Source organism: Lolium rigidum, chromosome 1 (genome assembly GCF_022539505.1).
Source record: "Lolium rigidum isolate FL_2022 chromosome 1, APGP_CSIRO_Lrig_0.1, whole genome shotgun sequence".
Lineage (NCBI taxonomy): Eukaryota > Viridiplantae > Streptophyta > Magnoliopsida > Poales > Poaceae > Lolium > Lolium rigidum.
In genome coordinates this window covers 285,421,405-285,443,426 of record NC_061508.1, presented here as the reverse complement: position 1 = coordinate 285,443,426, position 22,022 = coordinate 285,421,405, and the positions used below count along the sequence as shown (strand labels likewise).

At 42.5% G+C, this 22,022-nt stretch overlaps 3 protein-coding genes across 5 annotated transcripts; 1 reads left to right on the top strand and 2 right to left on the bottom strand.

The window, feature by feature from the left end:
- The first annotated feature begins 1,877 nt into the window (after nt 1-1,877).
- Nucleotides 1,878-5,484, top strand: LOC124659716 (protein JASON-like). Its single transcript, XM_047197542.1, has 7 exons — nt 1,878-1,988; nt 2,129-2,183; nt 2,306-2,379; nt 3,732-3,883; nt 3,976-4,756; nt 4,845-4,924; nt 5,439-5,484. Exons 1-7 carry the CDS (start codon nt 1,878-1,880, stop codon nt 5,482-5,484), a joined length of 1,299 nt encoding a protein of 432 aa, XP_047053498.1.
- Nucleotides 5,485-6,407: 923 nt separating this feature from the next.
- LOC124695413 (molybdenum cofactor sulfurase-like) lies at nt 6,408-12,950 on the bottom strand. The gene is made up of 22 exons (XM_047228269.1): nt 12,827-12,950; nt 12,522-12,620; nt 12,362-12,420; nt 11,795-11,955; nt 11,294-11,469; nt 10,563-10,683; nt 10,340-10,442; nt 10,211-10,256; nt 9,943-9,981; nt 9,700-9,856; nt 9,521-9,623; nt 9,268-9,384; nt 9,082-9,159; nt 8,887-8,988; nt 8,685-8,757; nt 8,484-8,594; nt 8,313-8,377; nt 7,822-7,970; nt 7,393-7,625; nt 7,074-7,207; nt 6,847-6,957; nt 6,408-6,771 (listed from the first exon to the last, which is right to left on the bottom strand). Exons 1-22 carry the CDS (start codon nt 12,936-12,938, stop codon nt 6,604-6,606), a joined length of 2,517 nt encoding a protein of 838 aa, XP_047084225.1. The 5' UTR covers nt 12,939-12,950; the 3' UTR covers nt 6,408-6,603.
- A 4,564-nt stretch (nt 12,951-17,514) lies between these two features.
- LOC124695389 (OVARIAN TUMOR DOMAIN-containing deubiquitinating enzyme 11-like) lies at nt 17,515-21,669 on the bottom strand. 3 transcript variants are annotated; one of them, XM_047228261.1, is made up of 11 exons: nt 21,556-21,669; nt 20,174-20,395; nt 19,813-19,886; nt 19,614-19,668; nt 19,176-19,250; nt 18,972-19,045; nt 18,824-18,872; nt 18,323-18,407; nt 18,091-18,147; nt 17,857-17,931; nt 17,515-17,783 (listed from the first exon to the last, which is right to left on the bottom strand). In XM_047228261.1, the coding sequence occupies exons 2-10, from the start codon at nt 20,342-20,344 to the stop codon at nt 17,888-17,890; spliced, it is 684 nt and encodes a 227-aa protein (XP_047084217.1). In that variant the 5' UTR covers nt 20,345-20,395; nt 21,556-21,669; the 3' UTR covers nt 17,515-17,783; nt 17,857-17,887. The 3 variants fall into 3 exon arrangements, with proteins under 3 accessions (XP_047084217.1, XP_047084210.1, XP_047084202.1); XM_047228254.1 differs by having other exon boundaries at nt 17,515-17,768; XM_047228246.1 differs by having other exon boundaries at nt 17,515-17,931.
- Nucleotides 21,670-22,022: the final 353 nt, after the last annotated feature.

Below are 22,022 nucleotides of genomic sequence, written 5' to 3'. Positions count from 1 at the left end.
TGTGAGCATCTTTGTATGTCCTGTGTTTTGAGGAAAAAAATCTCCTGTTCAGTTCCTTATCCATGCAAATTTCAAACATGTTACTCGTCCATGCATGTTTGTGCGCATATAGATATACACCGTGATGCTAATAGGAGCGTGTAGGTGGTTATCCATGATAAAATAAATCTCGCCGAATCTAGAGTGATGGGGAATATTTATGATGTCGCTTACCGGCCTTGATGCTGGTTTAGCTTTAGTGTAGGTCGGTAGTTGGGTTAGCCCGTAGGTGGGTTCATTTTGCATGTTTCACTAGATTATTCTCTAATTTTCTTTGTGGTGGTAAATCCGTATAGATATTACCGGACCTAAAAACTTCTCAAAATATGGGTAAACTTTTTTACGATGCTAGTTTTTTGGACAAAATCATCCTAAGTAACGTCATGTAACGCAAGAAGGGGCGCTGCTAGGAAGCGTGGCGAGCTGCCACGGGAAGGAGGGATGCTAGATCCACCCCTAGGTGTAGAGGACAAGCCTTGGGCCTCGGAGGAGCACTGGAGGAGCTCAATGACATTTTAGTCTATTTTGTTAAATTTGACGCAATATATTGATTATCCCACTCAAACTTGTTCAAGGCTCATTTAGTCTACTCTAAATCTTGTTGTTTTGTTGTGCTCCCGCAAAAATCATGTTGAATCTCCGCCGTCGGTGTTTACCCATGATAAAATAGTTCTCGCTGAATTTAGAGTGATGGGTGATGTTGATGATGTCGCTTGATTACCTCCTCGATGTTGGTTTCATGATACTGTGTGTTTGGTTGGTGGTATGGCAAGCTAGCTCTGCCTGTCTTGCATGAGTTCCCTATGATCTTATTTGTTCACACGTTTTCATCCGCTAAATTTTTGCCATCTCTTGAAATCTTAGAAGAGGCCAAGTCTCGGGCCTTACGGGAGCCTAGAGTGAAAAAAATAACAGCCTTTTCCCATTCTACGTTAGCTTACAAAAGTTTTGCGGGAAATAAACATGTTTTGTGGCCTGTGTAGAAAAGATTTTAAAAAAAAAATCTCATGAAAAGCTATTTTGAAGCATGAAATTTGTCTTTTTTTAGATAGATGAGAAAAAATGATATTTTTTGGGAAAAATTCATGGGCGAATATAGAATGTCTTGAAGCGTGCGCCTTGATATATCTATTCAGAGTTTATAGAAATGTCGACATATGAATTTTAGGCGGTGGGTGCATCTTTTAAAATACTGTGAGAAGATGGAGATGGAGATGACGGTGAAACTGGAAAAAGAGAGGGAGAGGGTAGGGTTGATCCACACGATATATAAGCTTTGGTTCCTACAATTTCAAAGAGGCGGTGGCGCGGTGCGTAGCTCAGTTTGCAGCCACAACTTTACGCGCGTGAGTTCGTCGCCGGAATCTGCAGGAAATCCTCGCGGCCATCGACAAGTCGGCGTCGAGGTAAACATTTTTCTCGTGAAGACTACAACAGTGTTCTTCGCTCCCATCGCTGGTCAAATCACGCCACATCGTTATCGCACAGTACAGTTCGCGATCGCGACCTTTCCCAAGCTGCCTGCAGGCCCAAACGAACTAATCATCACAGCACGGCCCGGGTAGCGTAACTGGGCTGAAATGACCGCATCGCGGCCCAGCAACTGAACCAGGCCGAGACTCACGGAGCCCGGCCCATCGTGATTGGCCCACTTCGCCCTCGTGGTCTCGCCGAATCGCCTCTGACCTTCTTCCTGCTCACTACGGCTACATCCCCTCTTCGATTTCAAACGCCCGTCCTCGCCTCACCTCGCCTCCGCCCCGATCCGGCGGGAGCCCAGCCGCGAAACCCTAGCCGCCGCCGCCGCCGCCGGCGGAGTCCCGCAAGCGGAGCCCCCGATGTGCGGGTGCGCGGCGGCGATCGCGCGGGCGGTCGTGGACTTCCTCGACGCCGTCCTCGTCGCCTGCTTCCGCTCCTGGTTCCGCACCGGCCCCGTCGCGGCCCACCGGGTAAGGGAAAACCCTACCCACCTCGCCCTCCCGCCTCCTCCCACCGCCCTTCGCGTCGAACTGCTCGATCCGGGCTTCGGATCGTGGCAGCTGCCTGCCACGCGGCGCTGATTGCTTTTGCTGCGTGTGTGTGCGTGCAGGATCCGCCCGTGCACAGGGATCGGCTCGGAGGGGTGCTCTCGGACGAGGAGAAAGGTATTCCGTCGCCTTCGGCACCCCCTACATCCTGGATCGTTTCAGCCAGATTTGGGGATTTTTGAGGCATGGTTTCGTTTGTTGCTAGTGCTTAACCTCGGCGCGTGGTGGCGTTGTTGCAGGTTTTGGAACGAGCAAAGGGTCGGACGAGCATTTGGGAGATGATCGTGGCATCGACAATCAGCTCAGGCAAGAGGTATGCGACTATGCGTCCGCTAAGCTCCCAGGCGATCTGATGTTCAGTGTTGTGTCACACGACAGTGGGGAATAGTTGTCGCTCGACCTAGGTGGTTAACATTTTGGCTCTTTATGCGCTGCCTTTAGCTTTCTCGCTGCGACAAGGAGGCGGGTTTAGAGTGAATTTCATATTGTGCCTGCTTTTTCATGATGCGCATTGTGTATGTGGATAGCTTAGACGGACTTCTCCCCAAAAAAGGATAGGTTAGACGGACAAATTTAAGTTTACAAAGTACTGCACTCTATCTCTATCTTCCTGATGTGGCATAAAAACTACCATGACAAATGCTTTGGTTAGTGTATATTGTCAACTGTGAACTGCAGATAGTTAGCTTAGCTGCTGGCCGGTTAATTGTACGTGTATGTTATGAATTGAATGGGATGGTTCTGGAATTTTGTGGAGTGGGTGTGGTATATGGTCAATCATTCCTTTGATATGTTCTGCTAAAATGTACTGCCTCTGTCCCAAAATAACTTGCTCAACTTTGTCTAGATACGGATGTATGTATCTAGACAAAGTTGAGCAAGTTATTTTGGGACAGAGGGAGTAGTAAGAATGTAAGATGCTGATACAAGTAGAGAATTGCTGTGCGACTGTTGTGACAGTAATGTCTTAGTTTGATCAAGGTTGATGTTCTGATTGTATAGGTGTTACCTTTAGCTTTCCAACTCCTACAAGGGTACAATATACTAGTTGTGGCATATATTTTTTCATAAACTTTAGTTACCGTACGTTTTCAAATGACCACAGCGAATAGCTATTTGCTGGTTGGCTGTACTTGTATGCTATGTACTGAATATGACGGTTCTTGAATTTCATCGAGCAGGTGTGCTATGTGGCCAATCATTCTTTGTTATGATCTGGTAAAATGTAGAATCTCCTATGTTCCTTTTTTACCGAACATAGCAGTCGTGAGGCTGGGATAGCTAATGTACCCACAGATGTCTGTACGTTTGCATTGTGGTCAAATATATCCTGTAAAAGTAACCTTTCTTGTCTTTTAGCCATTACAATATTTCGATGTTTTCAATAGTTTATGGCTATGAGTTTGACCATTGAAGTTGCTGAAAATAGTTCTGCTTTAAACATTGGAACATACTATGGTTTTAGTACAGAATTTTTCATCGCTCCTAGTCCTATCTTGTTGGGAAAGCTCACTTGTTGCTGATTTCATTATGATTATATTTCACTTCTTAATTTTATCTTCTGCATTTGTTTCCTTCTTTTACATTCAGACAGCACATGTCTCATTTTTTATTCCTTGGAGAAGACGTAAATTGATTTTCCATGTTTCTCTTAAATCTACCCAGGCAGATTACCTCAAGTTATGTGGCACAATATCTCAAACCCCGGCTGAACTCCAAAATGCTTCACCTGATATTAATTTGGAAATCGCTAATGAGGTGGGGAAAATATCTGGAATAGGAGCAACATCAGTATCTGAATTTAATTCATCTGAATGGTAATAACTGCCTTAGTTTTCATGAATGTCTGGAAATCATTTAAAATTATTGTGATTAGACTGTATAATTGATATTTATGCCAACCTTTCAGCTTCAAATGTGAGGAGGATCATACTTTGATGACTGAAATTGAAGTTCCACGAGTTGAATCAGTTGATTCGGTTCCTCAATCAGTTCTCCGTGAGAAGTCGCCATTTTGGAGCATCAAAAACAGGTTTTCTGGTTCCAGTGGCTCACCCTGCCCGACACCTTTGGTTCTCAGCGATGATATGCAGACGCCTGGAACAATTTATACTTCACATACAGGGTCTTCTATGTCTAGAAAGCGTGTGCGCACCCGCAAACAGTTTGTCTATCCTGTCTTGAGACCCATAGAGAACAGGCTTCATCCGATGGAACTGACAGGAGATTCTCTACCAATGCTTCCCTCGAATACGCCTAGACAGATAAATTCGAGAGCAGATTATGTCAAGAAACCGCACAAGACCTCTTCAAATTCAGTGGCTAAGGTGGGATTTTCAAAATCTCCACCAATCTGTTTTCCCAATGAGAATGCTCTGTGCCAAGAAAAAGAAACACACTCTCCTGAGGAGTTGAAGTACCAAATCAGCAGCCCAAAGTCTAATTCGGATGAAAAGCATGCTGCATTGAGCCTGGCTCACTGGCTTAAACCTCCATCCCCAGAAGGTGAGAATCAAGGTGCTGTCCGTTCACCAGCTTCCGACAAATTGCATGATGAGAACGCACCTATGATGAGTCCTGTCTTTACATCAGCTTCTGAAATGAACACAGATGTTGAGAATCCTAGTCCAGAATTATGCAAGGCATGGGATGGCAACTGCATTCCAAACACAACTACTAAGTACAAGGAGGTATACACTGACCGTTTATAATTTATCTAATGCGTTCCTTAACTCGTGGTTCTATTAGCTAACTATGTTAAGGTATCACTAATTTTAGGATCAGAAGGTCAGCTGGCATGCCACACCATTCGAGGAAAGGTTGCTGAAGGTTCTATCTGATGAACCTAACCCTCCAAGGTTTGTTCCTTTTTAGACATGAAGGAAAATATTTCCTTTGTCCTTTTCCCAACTCTTTGTTCATGTGTGAAGCTACTTACTACAATTAAACTTACATTGTGCATTGATAATATCATGGTTCTAATGCAGGAAACTTGTCAGCGGAAATTCATTCCAAGTTGAGGATGGCAATGGCATTCCGAACACAACCACCAAGTATAATGAGGTATGTATACACTGATTGTTTATCTAATGTGTTTCTTAACTTGTGGGTACATCAACTAACTGTTCGAAGATATCAACTGATGTTAGGATCAAAAGGTTAGCTGGCACGCCACACCATTCGAGGAAAGGTTGTTGAGATTTTCATCTGATGAACTGAACCCACCAAGGTTTGTTCCTTTTTTTTTGTGAAACAAGATTTGTTCCTTTTTGGACATGAACCAACATTTGGCCTTTCTCTTCTTGTCAGCATGAAGCTATTTATTGCTAATATTGTACATTTCACATTGCTAATATCATGATGCTAATGCAGAAAACTTATCAGAGGAAACCTGTTCCATGTCGAGGAAACTTGCTAGAGGAGAAAGCTGAATATAAACGTCAGAGATCCCAATCCAAATGGTTATAAATCAAGTTGCCAACTTTTGAAGCTGCATAGAGTTGATATGGAAAACAAACTTGATGCTGTAAATTTTTTTGTCTTCGCCATGTACCTATCACTTAAACTTTTGCCTTCTCGCTGTTGCGATGTTATATACAAATGGTAGATGCTATAGGTGCTACCCTGATATAAATATCAACTGCTGATAGAGTATTAAAATGTAAGAAACGTTACTACATATGCTCCCTATATTTTGAAATGCATCTTATTTACATTTTAAATTTTAAAAAAATTGAAACAAAAAATTCGTACGTACATCTTCACGTGCTACGCGCTCACAAAGTCGTTTCATAAAAAATCGACTTATCATGTGACGTATGTAAAAAAGAAAAAATTCAGTGCTAAAAATAATGCTTTTCACAAGATAAAGTTTCTCCTTTTTAGATAGACCACAAAAAACATTGGTTTTTCGTGAAACTTGGCGAATGCACGTACATTATGGAGATGTACATGTAGAATTTTTTATCCAAATTTTTTGACATTCCGAAGTATGCTTTTTTAGTATAGGGAGCATACGCACCCGGGAGCCGAATTGAATTTCCGGTTAGAGTACCATATTCCCTTTCTCCTGCAGATACAACATTGTTGAACCTTGTTACTACTCATGCTAAGCAGTGAGTGAGCTCACATTCATAGCATATATCAAACTAATGCACCTGAGTGTCGTTTAGTCTCTTGTTTCGGATAATTTTATTTTTGGCAAAGCAGCCAAATTTGGTTATGAAATTATCATGAATTCATTACGCATCATTGTTCTTATTTCTTACATGTCCAGCTGTGTACCACTCCCTATGTTCAGAGAAACAGCAGTCCTGAGGAACTCTGAAATCTGAACCATAGTTGACTAAACAATTTCCGTTTCCTTATATTTCTTTCTTTTTACACTGGAAAACAGGCATCATGTTCAAAAAGTATTACATACATTCATTTAAAGAATTGTTATACACGCTTGGTCATGTAGAATATCTGGTCGTGCAGAATATCTTCTACATTGATCGTAACTAAAAATATCTCCATTTGTTGTATGCGTATCTCCCTACATTCCTGTATGTAGTGACTCAACGGTCGCCAAGCATCTTTCTGGTGTAGCTGCCGTTGAAGGGTGCACTTCTTGCCCTACTTGGAGCCATCTCTCTGCGAGAATCTCCCCTTCTCCGTCTAAGCCGTCTTCATAGTTTAACAGGACACCAAACAGAATCTTGCCCTAGCAACGCATAATTTGATTTAACCACATAGCGGAAAACACAAACATTGACTCACTCATGATACAACAACTCACCTTTTCTCGTCTGTAGGATGCTAAAGTTGCCAATGGTTCCTTCGACTTGATCACCTGCCCTGAGTTCTGCTGTAGGTTGATCATCTGGCAGCGGTTGCAGCCTCCCATGGACTGCGCATGAACCATCCAAAAAACAAATGAGCAACTCAGCAAGGAGGTTCAATTGTGTTCACAAATTACAAGAATCCCTTCTGTCAATGGGATCTGAGATGAAAAGGACACTTAACAGTAAAATAGGCATCTCCAATGTGAATCCTTCTCCAGTTGTCCTCGTCGTATGGCGTTGACCCAGAGATAACAATGTTGGGGCGAAATCTCATTGCATCAACAATAACCCGTTGCTTGCCATTTCCATTATTACCTAAACAATATTTAGATCAGGTTGTATCAAGAAAATGATGTGGAAGTTCAACTACACATTATGTACTGACTACGTCAAGCAATCACCATTGCAGCTTGCAAGAGCTATCTCGATCATTTGAATGAATAAATAGTCTTTTTGGTCCTTGATCAATAAGTAGGGAACAGGGAAAGAAAATTGCATACTTGAACTAAGCCGACTGTTGAGATCAGAGACACTCTCTTCAGATATTAGTAGCAGTTGCCCTTCATTGACAAAACTAAGTTTGCTTCTAGTATCCCTGCATAGACGGCCGTTCTTGCCAGTATGTGAGCAGGAACGGTTTTTGGAGCTTGAACATCTCATAAAGGTACAATGACGTCCAATAGCTTCACTGAACCACGTGTTTACATTGTCATCATAACTCTCTACCTCGTACCTGAAGCAATTTGCCACAATTAATGACCATTCTAGATCTGAATCTACCTGTAAAACTTGACAGAATATCACCAAATAAAAGATGCAAACCTAAAATAAACCCAAGACTATGTAAATGGAAAGATAGTGGATCATATCATTGTGAAAACTGGTTCAATTTAGAACAGCTGGACAAATATCTGATGATGCAACCATACCTTTGCCCATAAACATCTACTTCTGCAGTCAAATGAGTTAGATTCTCCAGAAGAGAAATTTCCAATTTATCCTTGCGTTTGGGAGACTCTATGAAGAGCTTCCCAAGTTCCAGGTTGATCAATGTGCGGATAGAACCCAACTCTGGTACCTGAAGAATATGAAAGCCCGCTAAGACTAGAAATAATGGAAGACAGTGCGTCAAATAATTTAAGCAAGATACAAAAAAATTATGTAGTTCTATTTAAGTTTGCTTATGAAATTATTTTATGTTGCTCTGTTCATGTCTAGAATGCAAATCTATCTTCATGTTATGTAATTACGTTATTTGCATGTAAAACAGATTCTCAATAACTAAATGCAAAAGGTAGTGGGCAGTTACAAATCAGGCCTTCAATTGCTTTAAATTTGCGTTTTCATCTCTGAGGAGAGAGCATCAAGGTGCTATCCTTGGAGGATTAATTCACCACAGCTAAACAAATAATTCAGTTACCTTCTTTTGTGTCAAAATTTCACCACCAGATCCTTGGAGGAGCCATTCTCTGTCATATTTTAAACCTAAGAAAAAACAAAAAAGAAACATGATTTATGCATATGGTGAACAAAAATACTGTAGCCAAATGTAATCGTGAAAGATAATCCATTCTACAGGATGTGCACATACCTCCAATGGCCAACGGCCAAATCTGCGCACTAAATCCTTGGCAAGATTTCACGGGATAAATAGTTATGGTCTTCAAGCGAACATCTGGAACAACTTGTTGACTCTGGTTGTCTGCAATTAAAATTTCATATGAACTACACTGGTAAAAAAACATACTAACAGATAAACAATATCACTAGTTTCATATCATAAAATTATTACCTACTAAGTCAAGCCCATTACTGAATGTTATTGGTTTGGACACAAATGAAGACTGCAGGAACTTCAAAAATCCCTAGAAAAGAAAAGGATATGAGAATACTGATGAGTTATTAGAGAGGATCTATGTCATTGGTAAGTTTCGAAGAACTATATGTTCAGTCCTCAAAACAAAGAAAGTGCAAACTTGATAAGAAAATCATACCGCTGCGTCTTCATAAGTGGACATATACCCAAATGATATCCTGACAGCACCTGTTGGTTTTCCTTTTATTACATCATTATCATCCCAACAAACATGCCCAGCCTAGCAAGCAAGCATGCATTTACGTTATTTAGATGTGGAACAGTTACAATCATATGATTATCATTGTGCTAAGCAGAACGTTGTATGGTGTACCTCAAAATTAGACACTAGATCCGAGTGCGACAAGCCAAGATACTTGGCACAAGCCCCAGGGTTACAGAAGCAACCTGTCTGCAAAACGGCAGAGAGAAATCAGCAAAGGAATCAACATGGGTAAAATGTCACTGCAAGGATGCTCCAGTACATCATGTAAAAAGACGGCTTGGTTTGTACACTTACACGAAGATGAATTCCTGATAAGGAAGCAAGCTTCTCTACCTCTCGGTATCCAAACCAGGTGCCATCTTCTCTTTTCAAATTGAATGTTATTGTGGGGCTCATCTTCAGATCTGCCACCTAAAACATATGTCATATTTCAGGCAAGAAATCCAGAACATCATGCTCATAATGTGAGGATCACTCCCTATGATAGAAGAAACTCAACAGCAACAAGAATTTTTAAAAAAGACGATAGGATTACTTGCTTTGATACCTTAGAAGCTTGATGTCCATAGATTATGCAAACTTTTTTGTTGTTTCCGTGCTTCATGTCCAGCATTTTATTTCTCACATAAGTAGCCAGAGATGCAGTGTGCCTACAAGAGAACAACTGAGTGTTTACAGAGAACATCCAGGACAGAAAATTATGCCCAAACCACCTTTAATATATACCGTGAAATAGCTGAGGTAGTTAGCATGCCAATTATCTTAAACCCATGACGTAGAGAAGCTATGCTCAAGAATGAGATTGTTCCATCCTCAAGAACTTGTTCAACGCTCTTTCTTTTTTTAACAAAGTCGATGTCAGCAATTGAAACAGCTACAGTTCCTAGAATGTCACACCAATTCCAAAACTAAATTAGTACCAAGACATAAGACAAATAGAACATCTAATTAATTAGAGGAGCAAGAAACCTCCACTGAAGTATGCCTTGTTCAGCAAACCAGCAGCCTCTGCAAAACGGAAATATGAAATATTTCATAAAGTTATCTATTGGGAGGAGGATTTCCCGCAACTACGTGAAGATTGTTTTAATAATTCCATTAATGTCATGCTATTTAATGTAGCTTATATCATGAGAAAATACAATACAGCTCTCATGCCAAATTAAAGTGATACATTTTCTTCAAAAAACGCAAAGGAATGAAACGCAAATTAAAGTGATACATGCTTGTTGCGTACCATTTTTTACAATCAGAGCACCAATACCAGTTGGATAGCCAAATATCTGCAAAGTTTATCAAAATATAACAATTGGTGACATCTCTAGGACCCAGTTTTTCAAGCCAATAATAGGTGCATATAGGTTACCTTGTAGAATGAACAGACAACAAAATCAGCAGGATATACATCTAAATTTGGTGGCTCAGTTGCACATCCTTTTGCAGCATCTAACAGAACCATCCATTGACCCCTGATTTCAAGCAATAATTATTGTAAAGATACTGAAGTTCTGCGAGAAGAGGATGACAACATTTGTAAAATAGTGTTGCCTTATCGAAAGCATGGCTGTTATAGTAATCAACCATCTTACTGCTGCTGCGAAGGGAACCCTGCAACTTTTCCTTCCTTGATGAGCTTGACCAAGTTAAGGTTGAATTTCTGTCCCGAGAAGTTGCACTCAGAAGGGAAAGCAAACAGATTCCAATTGTTTCCTATATCACAGAGAGCAAAAAAGTAATGAAAATATGAAATAAGAACCACGCCAGCTTTGCTATTCAGGTACATTAGAGCAAAATTTTATATTTGCCTTTCGTTGTTGCTTTGCTAGTCATTATACTCCCTCTCATCCATAACTTTTTTGCTCACTTTAGTTCAAATTTGAAGTAAAACCCCAACACTTGTTATGGATCGGAGGGAGTAGAATTTTTTTATTTGTTTTCTTGTTCTATGTAATCGCTTACCAGGGTTTGAAGAACAGAGCTTTGTAATCAAATATTCGAGCATTTTACGTACATTGCAAGGTACACAATACTATCGTATAGTGCCAATTAAAGAAATCAAACGCGCAAGAATTCCAGGGACACTGACAAATATGTTGCACCTAGCTTGTGGAAGTTTCACAATCCCATCAGAGCAAAATATCTAAGGATATAGCGAGTCAATAAGAAGCTACATAAAAAAATGTAATTCCTAGCTCGCTGATCAACTATTACAATGGAATATAAGATTGTATCATTGTATGTCATGGACGAATGATGCTAGTTAGCAATGATGTTAATATGTCAGGTAACTAAAGGAACAAGAAAAGCATACGGAATTTACCTGAAACTGCTGAAAGGTTTCCATTCTGGCAATTATGTGAAAGTGCATCTTCACCTCTTCTTTGGTTTGAGTGTGTTGAGATCTTAAACGAGCTAGGACTTCCATGGTTACTTTCGAGATCACTATCCTCATTAATATCAACCGCCAATACAGTAGCTCCTTTGCTCAGAGCATATCTATAAATACATTAAGGAAACACAAATTCTACAAGGTACCCTATGCCATTGTGATTTTCTCAACTTAAGCACAGAATGCAAACAAACAAGAATCATTCCTAAACTATGAAATTTAAAGAAACAATTGAATACAGTGATGAAAATATGTGAAAATGACAGCAATGCAGGTTCTATAAATCTGAGAACATCAAAACATATTATATGTACATAAACCATCTATACCATGGTGATATTGTAGCCTGTACTTGCATAGAGATATATGCTTTTAACTAGCCAGGAAGATAAAGATGTAAATCTGACATTGAGCATTTGTATGGAAGGATACTCTCTTATCCCGAGTACACTATTGTGATTTTCCATTGTGTACATGTAACAGCTTTCTCTACTCCATGGAAAACATTCACCAACAAGTTTCAGAGCCGCTGTTGCCCCAGAGGTGAATATGCATTTGTAGTCTCTCGGAGATGCATTGAAGTATTTCAGTACCTGAGAAGATAACTTAGGCATCATATAACCACTAAAAGAGCCGACTGAAATTTCTCTCAAGTGCATACAATAGAGCATGGTGTTGGCAGTTTGCAGAGGTTTCAACTCTCAAGCACAAAGATGTTGACACATGGAAAACTTACTAATACTCCTCTCCTACTTTAGTTGCAGGTTTAGCATTCCTAATCTTAGATGACAAGTTCAGATAGAAATGGAACTAGCTACATTGAGGGTGTAAATGGAAAATGGACACAAAATAACCTCATCAGCAAGTATACAGCATTGGCTTTCTTTACACAGAAACTAAGGCTGTGAGTTTGGTCCTAACAATGTTTGTCACCATTGCTTTTGTAAACAGGACTTGGCTAGGTTCAAGTCTGAAATCTGAAGAAAAATCAATCAGTACCTCATGGCGCGCGGCAGTAACGAGGTCGCTTGCGGCCATGCTCGAATCGCTCTGGCTATCTGACAAACATGTCAAGGACCACATCCACAGGAATTCATAGCACATATGTCAATAACCAGAAAGAAAAGCAAGGTCTCTCGAGAAGGGGAACTAAGGATACGAGGATTGCCGTAGACATTGGAGGTGAGGTCCTTGGCGACATCCGCCATCTGCGGCTCCGAGTACAGCGTCGCGCCGGCGTGGTCCAGGTACACCGTTCCTGCTCCCCACAGAACAAAGCGAAACACAGTTAAATGCTATAATATGCCTCTGCATACACCAGCACATTGCTCTATCTGCGAAATTGGCATCACTCTCAGCTCAAGAATCATCTTTTTGATAGTAAAACAGTCTCAGTTTTTTTTTCTGCTGAAACTCTCTGATGGATGTACTGGCAGCGACAGAGCAGTGAACCGGTTAACGCACCTTCGAGCCGCTTGAAATCGGCGGCCCGCATCTCGTCGACGCCCCTGGGCGCGTCCGGGTAGCCGTAGTCGGCGCCGAACCGCTCCAGGAACTCCTCCTTGCTCTGATCCATGATCCTCTCTCACTCCCCCTGAATCCTCTCTCAGCTCAGACCGCAGCCGGACCCGGAATTGCCCGACGGATCGGATTAGCTCGAGGAACCGGGACTAGGTGGAGAGTGGAGGCGGTGGTGGTGGATGTCTCAGGCGGGCACTGAGCCGGGCCGGGTGGGTTGTCGGGGAGGATCTGGCTGGTTAGATTATCCTCCCCTCGTGCCGGAAAATGATTGAGAGTGGAGCAAAGCAATGAAGTCGGACTAATCGAAGATAAAATAGTTGGCGTCTGGCCTCGACGGCGAGAGGCTACGTAATGGCTCACGCACGGATTGACCCCTCCCTCATTGGCTGCCTCCCGCGGTCAATGGAGCTTCGGCAGACGCATCAATGGCGTCACAGTTTTTATCTTCTTCTTTGAGGTAGATAGCTCAGGATGGTAAGCAGGTGACGTGGAAGGCCCAGTCCACCTGAGCGCATCCTGCGAAGGCCCGTGTACCACAGTAGTGGGCTGGAACGTGTAGGCTGGGCGTCAGCTTCCAAAGTGTTTTTTTTTGTCCTCGTTTGCAATTTACTTTTGCTGATTTATTATTGCGGCATCCTAGGTACCACTACTTTTTTTTTAGAAACACACTAGCAGACGATCATATACGCGCGCATGCACACAGGCACATCCTATCTCTATGAGCACCTTCGAAAAACTGAACCGGCAGATTGGATCTTGATATTGACGAAGTCACCACAGACGCCTCGCTATCGACAGGAAAGTCGCCTCCCACTGAATGAATATTCCTCTTTTATAAGACATAAAGATATCAAACCTGGGATTTGAACTTTGGTGGACTGGGGGTACAACCATCCTCCTAACCACCCAATCCCAAGTTGGTTCGTCTTCCACTGAATGAATATTCCGCTTTTATAAGACACATATATCAAATCTTGGATTTGAACTCTGGTGGACTGGGGGTACAACCACCCTCCTAACCACTCAACCCCAAATTGGTTCTGTAGGTACCACTACCTAGAGATTGCCCTTCGTGAAAGAAAATATCTCCCCACACAACAGATCTCCACTTAACACGTGTCAACGGAGCGAGATGCCCCCGAGCGAGCACGTATACACAAACCAGGACTAAACCGATCGAGTCCGCCCGCAAACTAGCAAGTACAGACGTAAAAACGGCAAACGTGGACGTACACCTTGTTGACATGTATAAGTAGATTTAGGGATGGCAATGGGTACCCATTACCCGCGTACCCGTCGGGTAAAAACCCAATAGGAGAACGGGTATGGGACAAAAAATTACCCATGGGTTTGTAAATGGGAAAAATATCATACCCATCGGATAGAGTGGGTACGGGTATGGGATCGTAGAACCCATACCCGCGTACCCATGTACCCATCTAAATTTAACAAGTGGGCCGTCGTAATATTCTAAACTAATCAATTTCCCCCTAATCATGCCTTCGTGTTGCTAGGATGAACTCCACGCTTTCCGGTCTCACAATCGTTGGTAGGTTAGTGAGGATTAGACCTCTATTTACGAGCGCTTCACCTCTTATCATATTTTTAATCAATTTGATGTGTTGTAAGCGCGGGTATTTTTACCCGTGGGTACCCATTTACCCTGCCGGGTGACGGGTATGGGAAAAACTTGTACCCGTCGATGGGTATGGGTACGGGTGATGGGTAAGAATGAAAGTGACGGGTACGGGTATGGGATGGCTCTACCCGTACCCATACCCTGCGGGTGCCATCCCTGAGTAGATTGTCTTTTTCTTTCCGTCAGTTCGGATTTTTGGTTCAAGTGGCTAGTGCATGAACCTTAACATGCTAGGTCCTCGAGTTCAAATCCTGGTTTTCACAATTTATTCTAAAAAATCCCCGCAGCCTCCTGCCGTGTGTATCCGGCCTTCCGCTGCTTCTTTGCCTCTCTACACGTGTTGACTTGTCTTCTCGTCTTCCCGTCACACGTGAGAGGGGGTGTTGATATGTATAAGTAGATTGCCTTTCTCTTTCCATTAGTTCGGACTTTTGGTTCAAGTGACTAGTGCATGAAGCTTAACACACCTAACACATAACAAGCGCGCGGACATACACTAAAGTGCATTGGACATGATGTCCCGATACTCGGCTAGTGTGTTTTCCTCGGCGATAACTTGGTGTCTTGGTCCTCCAAAGTCCAAACGCCAACACACTGTGTCTCACTCCAACGTTGAAGTACAGTACCGTGTCGTCGCCAACACCAACGACGTTGCTGAGTCTACTTGGCTTCGCCAACTCTTGGAGGAGCTTCATCGACCTCTCCCTTGGGCCACCGTCGTGTTTTGTGACAATGTTAGCGCCTTCTACATGTCTACAAATTCAGTTCAGACATCGGCGCACCAAACACATCAAGATTGATCTACACTTTCGAAATCGAGTGGTCAAGTGTGTTTTTACCGTCACCGTGCCATTTTCCGGATTTTCGGTATAGCCTCACCGTCAGTTAATCTCCCGCTGCGACAAGGGAGGAGAGTGTGTGTGTGTGTGTGGGGGGGGGGGGGGTTGTGTTAGGCAACCGAATATCGTACGATATTGGTGCAATTAAACCATATCTTGAGCCTCCCGTTTATAGCTGATTGAGGTCATTATGGTTGTAATGAAGCTTAACACACCTAACACATAACAAGCGCGCGGACATACACTAAAGTGCATTGGACATGATGTCCCGATACTCGGCTAGTGTGTTTTCCTCGGCGATAACTTGGTGTCTTGGTCCTCCAAAGTCCAAACGCCAACACACCGTGATCTCACTCCAACGTTGAAGTACAGTACCGTGTCGTCGCCAACACCAACGACGTTGCTGAGTCTACTTGGCTTCGCCAACTCTTGGAGGAGCTTCATCGACCTCTCCCTTGGGCCACCGTCGTGTTTTGTGACAATGTTAGCGCCTTCTACATGTCTACAAATTCAGTTCAGCATCAGCGCACCAAACACATCAAGATTGATCTACACTTTCGAAATCGAGTGGTCAAGTGTGTTTTTACCGTCACCGTGCCATTTTCTGGATTTTCGGTATAGCCTCACCGTCCGTTAATCTCCCGCTGCGACAAGGGAGGAGAGTGTGTGTGTGTGTGTGGGGGGGGGGGGGGGGGTTGTGTTAGGCAACCGAATATCGTACGATATTGGTGCAATTAAACCATATCTTGAGCCTCCCGTTTATAGCTGATTGAGGTCATTATGGTTGTAATTGTAAGGGAAGGCACCAATTGTGAACTATCCCACCCCAAGGGGGGTGTGTGTGTGTGTGTGTTAGGCAACCGAATATCGTACGATATTGGTGCAATTAAACCATATCTTGAGCCTCCCATTTATAGCTGATTGAGGTCATTATGGTTGTAATTGTAAGGGAAGGCACCAATTGTGAACTATCCCACCCCAATTCTGTTCTCTCACACTACCTTCTCCGGCGCAGAAGCAGGCCTGTTGTCCTTCGGTCTGCGTCGCCGGCGCTTCCGGCCGACGGCCGCAATGGACTGTGCTGACGCGTTCTATTGTTTCATCTGCGACAACACAAACCATAGGATGTCGCAGTGCCCAGTTCTGAAGGTCCCTAGGCCTAGGGTGATGCTCTGTGGCTACGGCTGTGAAAATTCGGCTTTCCTCCAGCTTCCCGACTCCGTGTGGAGATTTGATCTAGCGCCTCCCACGGCGGTGGTCACGGTCACCGAAGGCAAGCCAACCGCCGGCGTGATCGAAGACATAATCAGGAACATGGTCCCGTTCACGAAGTCATGGAGGTGGGAAGCTCTCCCTCACGGTGACAATGCTTTCCTGCTGGGTTTCCCATCTCCAGAGGAACTGCAGCGAGTTAACAACTGCAATGTGCTTCTGCAATCGCTTGGCATGGCCCTGAACATCACCGAGTGGAAAGGTGAGCAGATCCCCTCCTCTTCTGATCTTCATGTCGTCTGGGTTCACGTCAAAGGGGTGCCGTACTCGCTGCGCCATTTCCTGGGTCTATGGGCTGTCGGCTCCGCCGTCGGGTCGACCCAGGATGTGGACTTGATCTCTCTTCGCCGCCGTGGAATCATCCGCGTTCAGGTTGCGGTGCTCAGCAAGGAGGTGTTTCCTTCGAGTCATGCTGTTGTGGTGGAGAGCCAAGGCTATGTGCTACAGTACTCCCTTGAGAAGGAAGACTTCAAGGCTGATGACGATTTTGTGCCCAAGGCTTGGGATCAAGGTGATGATCATCATAAGTATTTGAACCATGCAAGGGAAGATGCAAATTGGTGGCAATAGATCGAGCAAGCTCGTGCGAAGAATGAGAATTCTGTCATCCAACTGTAATGGCTTTGCAGGGTTACATCTGTCTCATCATGGAAATTAAGGCCAGGTAAACTCTTTATTGTTTTATATCACCGTGCTGCAACTTTGAGTCAGTAAAATTCGTGTTACCAGATTGTAATGGTCTTGTAAGGATTGTGTGCATCTCGTTATCCCGAGGCTGGGAGTGAACACTATGTGGTTATTTCCTTTTGATGTGACATTCGAGTTAATAAATTTCTCTTTATAAAAGGAAAATGAAAAAAAAAAACCATGTGTACTGTATAGAACATAAACCATGGAACTTAAAGCTACAAAGAACCTCATTGCAGACTGCAGGGCCCATTGAAACTTACTGTACATTAGCTCATATAAGCATACGCAAGCTCAGGGAACGCAGAACACAACTCATGGAGCTTAAAGCTGCAAAGACCCTCATTGAAACTTACTGTACATTAGCTCATAAGCCTAAGCAAGCTCGAGGGACGCGGGATATTTTCATGGCTGTGTCCTTCATATGCGTTCCAAGCAGAGCTTCAACCTGGATTTTACAATGTTGGTCATGGTAGCAAGCCGTTAGTAGTACTACCGCAGACCCCCGCCGAACTGAAGAGAGAAGAACAGCTTACACAGAGAAGCTCCTCAGAAGTTGGAACCACCCTAGAACAACCAATGCTTCTTCTTAGTTTTGCGGGTCAGGATATCTACAATGTACAGAACAGGGGCTAATTAAAAAGTTAGAACTTGCCGCTGACTGGATAATACAGAAATAAGTGCAAGTGGAAGGGGTTCTAAAATTTAATGACCTGTAAAATGTAACAAATTGGTGGTTCATCAAACCACCAGTTAAGTAAAGCACTCACCGTCAGTTCCATACAAGGAGTTGTAGTGTACTTCACACCAGAAGCTCAGCCAAATCTCTGAAACATGTACCATGGAAGGATTAAATAGCATATATATTCAGTTGTGTCTACACACGCCCTCGTGGATTGGGAAATCTCTCTAGAATACAGGATTATAGCAATAGCATAAGAGATTGGCCATATAAATGTTCGGGAAAATAATATGTAAGCATAGGAGCATCTCAGCTCTCACCTCTTGTGGGAGTCAGGTCCCTGGGGACTATCTCAATTAAGCAGGTGTCTCTAAATGACGTCACCAAACAAATTTTGGCACCAAACTGTGAGAAATTAGAGACACAACAGGAGAAATGTGTTAGGAAAATTTAAAGCACGAGTAAATGACAATGCTAATGCCATGACAATGAATACCGACGAGAACATAATAGTCCAAGAGAAGTAGAGAAGCATTACCACAGAAGAAAACCTGAATACATTACTAAACACTTAACTTCTGGTAGAAATTTCAAGAACCTTAGATGAGGAATGCTAAACCACTTATCATAACTAGTGAAACAATTACATAAAAACACTTAATATTTCATATATCGAAATAAGGATTTGCATGGGATGGGACAAGGATAGAAGTTTTTTTTTGTGTTTGAGCTATATTCACAGTTTCGGAACCACGAGAATGTTTATGTAGAAGTACTGCAGAAACTATCCAGCCATCTTTAAATTAGAAGTGCCATGTTACCCGGTCTGCAGCTGCTTGCAAGGTCAGATGATCCCCCCATTCCCCAGATCTGCAAAACATACGCATGAAGCTATGAATATAATCGAAATCTAGAATAATGCCAGTGAACATGATAATTTAAGCAGCTTTATCTTTGCTCAACCCCAACCTTTTCATTTTCTTCAGGTACACCTTATATTCCATTGGTACATAGCCTTCATAGCGTTTTCTGAACTCCTTTAGCTAAAATTCAGGGACAAAGCTTCAGCATAGTTGCATAACAATGAAATTATACAATCAAGACTGCAATGTGATGAATGGATATATTTATATTACTACAGAATGTCCATGAGTTTAGGCAAACACAGACTACCTGTTTCATGACTGCCTTCCTGACTTGTTTGTGATAATCAGGATTGCAAAAAATCTGGTCTGCCAAAGCTCGAAACTGTATCAAGAGAGTTGCCCAATTAATTTGGATAGTAATCCTATGTCTCTGAAAAAGTGTGGATTGGGGAGCTCCTCCTCCCGATTTCATTTTGCAACGAAACATGCAAAACACGTCTTATTCTCGACAACAGAGACAGGGGAAGAACTCCAACCCCGACCCATGCTTTTCCCAAAGCATTGACTTATCCAGATTAAGTGGCCAATTATCTTTTGTTATTTAAATTGGTTATTAGTGAGATTAAAAATGGAAACATCTAGAAGAAGTAACAATAGGTCAATTACCATGTTATCTTTAAGAAATGGAATAAAAATTTGTGTGAAAGTCTCCTATAATTTGTTTTGGGTAAACATGTAAACAGACCTGACAGTTCCCATCTCCCTCTATTTGAAACTCGGCCAAACCATAAGTCCCTAACCTGTCAAAATAAAAGGTAAAGCTAAATGGACTTTACATGTGACGCAACCAAATAAGAAGATGCAACAGTACATATGTTCTGGAAGATTCATTCTGCAAGATGATGTTCATTCAAGTGGAGAGAGCGGGGAGATCCGACCTTTACCTTTCCGACAACCTTTCATGATCCAAGGTTGCATTGTCAACGTTAGGAATCTCTCCGTTAACTCGAGGGGTGTGCTGCCATGAAACAGGGTATTAGTAATTTTTCCATAAAAGTTAGAAGAAGCTTTACTATTATATAACCAAGGACACCAACAGATCTATAATTTCATTTCACACTTCAAAGTTCAAAATTATAATGCATGTTCGTTATTACTACTGAGTACTACACCGACAAATTATGTTCAGTTCAAACTTCAGAGAACATTCATAGAGGTAATTATGACTCAGCTAGAAGTAAAGCTCAAGAAAAAAATACTACTAAAACATAAAAGACGAACAAACGTAGATTGACTCTGGATTACCGGGATTGAACCCAAATGCAAGAGGCGCTTCCCAAGACGACGCCCACTGTTGTTCCTTGCTTGGGCGAGCAGGCTACCTATAGTTACGGACGCTTCCTCCTCGCTCTCCTGAGTGCTGGTGCTGATGCTTGAGCTAGAGCTTTTACTAGCATGGTCCTGTTGTTCAGACATCACATGCTATCTCCAGATGAACATTAACAAGATCTTAGACCTCCAAATAGGCTTCAAAGAAAGAAAGCAGCAGTAAGTTACATCAGACCTAAAAGATTAGTGCAAGGGGGTAGCATTTTGTTGTTGGCCTGATTGGTGCATGGCAATAGGAATTACATCAGACCTAACAGATTAATATTGGAAGACAGAATTTTAGTCCAAAATTTAGTCCTTAATAGTGTACCCTGGGAGATACATATGTGGACCTTAAACAGCACCACCAACCCCGCCCCTGTAAGGAGATATTCAGATCACATTTTATTACTCCATCTCCTTACATCCCCTAGTTAATACCTACACATGGGATTCTTCCATACACTTATATTCCAATACCAACAAGCCAAATGACACATGAGAGGGACTACCAGTGATGGAGGGGATAAGGAAACAGCAGCAACACGGCATTTTTTTTAAGAAAAGAGCAACACAGAAGTTAGCATAGTGTGCATCTTTTCAGTTTGATTCCTCTGCCTCAGGTGAGTGAGAATTGCAGACACTTCCAACTCCTGGTACATCTTTGCTCCCTATCCAGTACTAATAAATTTAAGCTAATATTATAAGATCAAGGCCTCACTGAAGGTCATAAGTTGGTTGATCAGCTGTCAACTGAACCCAGAACAAACCAAATACGGAGGAACCAAACTGATGAACCAACAAAAAAAAATCGAGGTGGGTGAACCAACAAATAAATACAACACATTTCAAGAAATAAGCTACAGACTCCACCTCTCCTGGCACACCAGGATGAAAGAAATGGAAAAAGTTATCTAGAAGATTCACCTGGGAAAATAGCTAATTTCTAAAGTAAGTTGACCGGTGAGGAAATCGGATATTGGAAGAATCAATTTAAAGACTAAAGTGGTATGTTTATAGAGTACTTTTTTGTTGCGGGAACTCAGAACCAACTACAGGCGATCTTTGGTACTCATCGGTGGTTCAAATCGAGCACAAATATCGTAATACTCATCACCAATCAGTAAGAAAACATCAGACAAAACAATCTATTCAAAAAGGCATCGAAAAGACCAGTAAAAAAGCTAAAAATACAAGAGAAGAAGCAGCGGAGCTTCAGAGGTCGGCGGCGCGGCGCTGAGGGAGCTGGATCGCAACCGATTCCGCAAGAACACCAGCTCGGGACTCGGAAAGATGATTGGGCGAGGGAGGAAACCTACCGGCTTTTGGGATCAGGGCCGTCCGCGCGCGCGACAAGAGGGGGGCGAGTTCATCAGTAGTAGGCGTAGCTCCCACTTGCTGTCGGACTGCGCGAGAGCGAAGGGATAGAAATCGTCGCCTTTTTTCTTAACTTTTATTTTCCTACTACTACTTTACGTCAATTCGGGGGAACTTTAACTTTACCCCCGTAAGTCAGACACATTCTCACAAAAGCCCAGCATGGTCATGCTTTCGTGCAATATAATAAATCGAAATGACTGGTTTTATAAAGAAGATTTGTTGCTCTTCCATTTTATAAAAATAACATTATGGCTTTCCCATCATGCTTCTCATGTGAGAAAGAAATGTAGCCACTATCCTCATGAATCCCGCTCACCATCTGCCCTTATTCACTCTTGACACTACAAACCAGGGAGGCAGGGATGGTATTTTTATCTTTGTCATTTGTGTAGTAAGACCTTTTTAA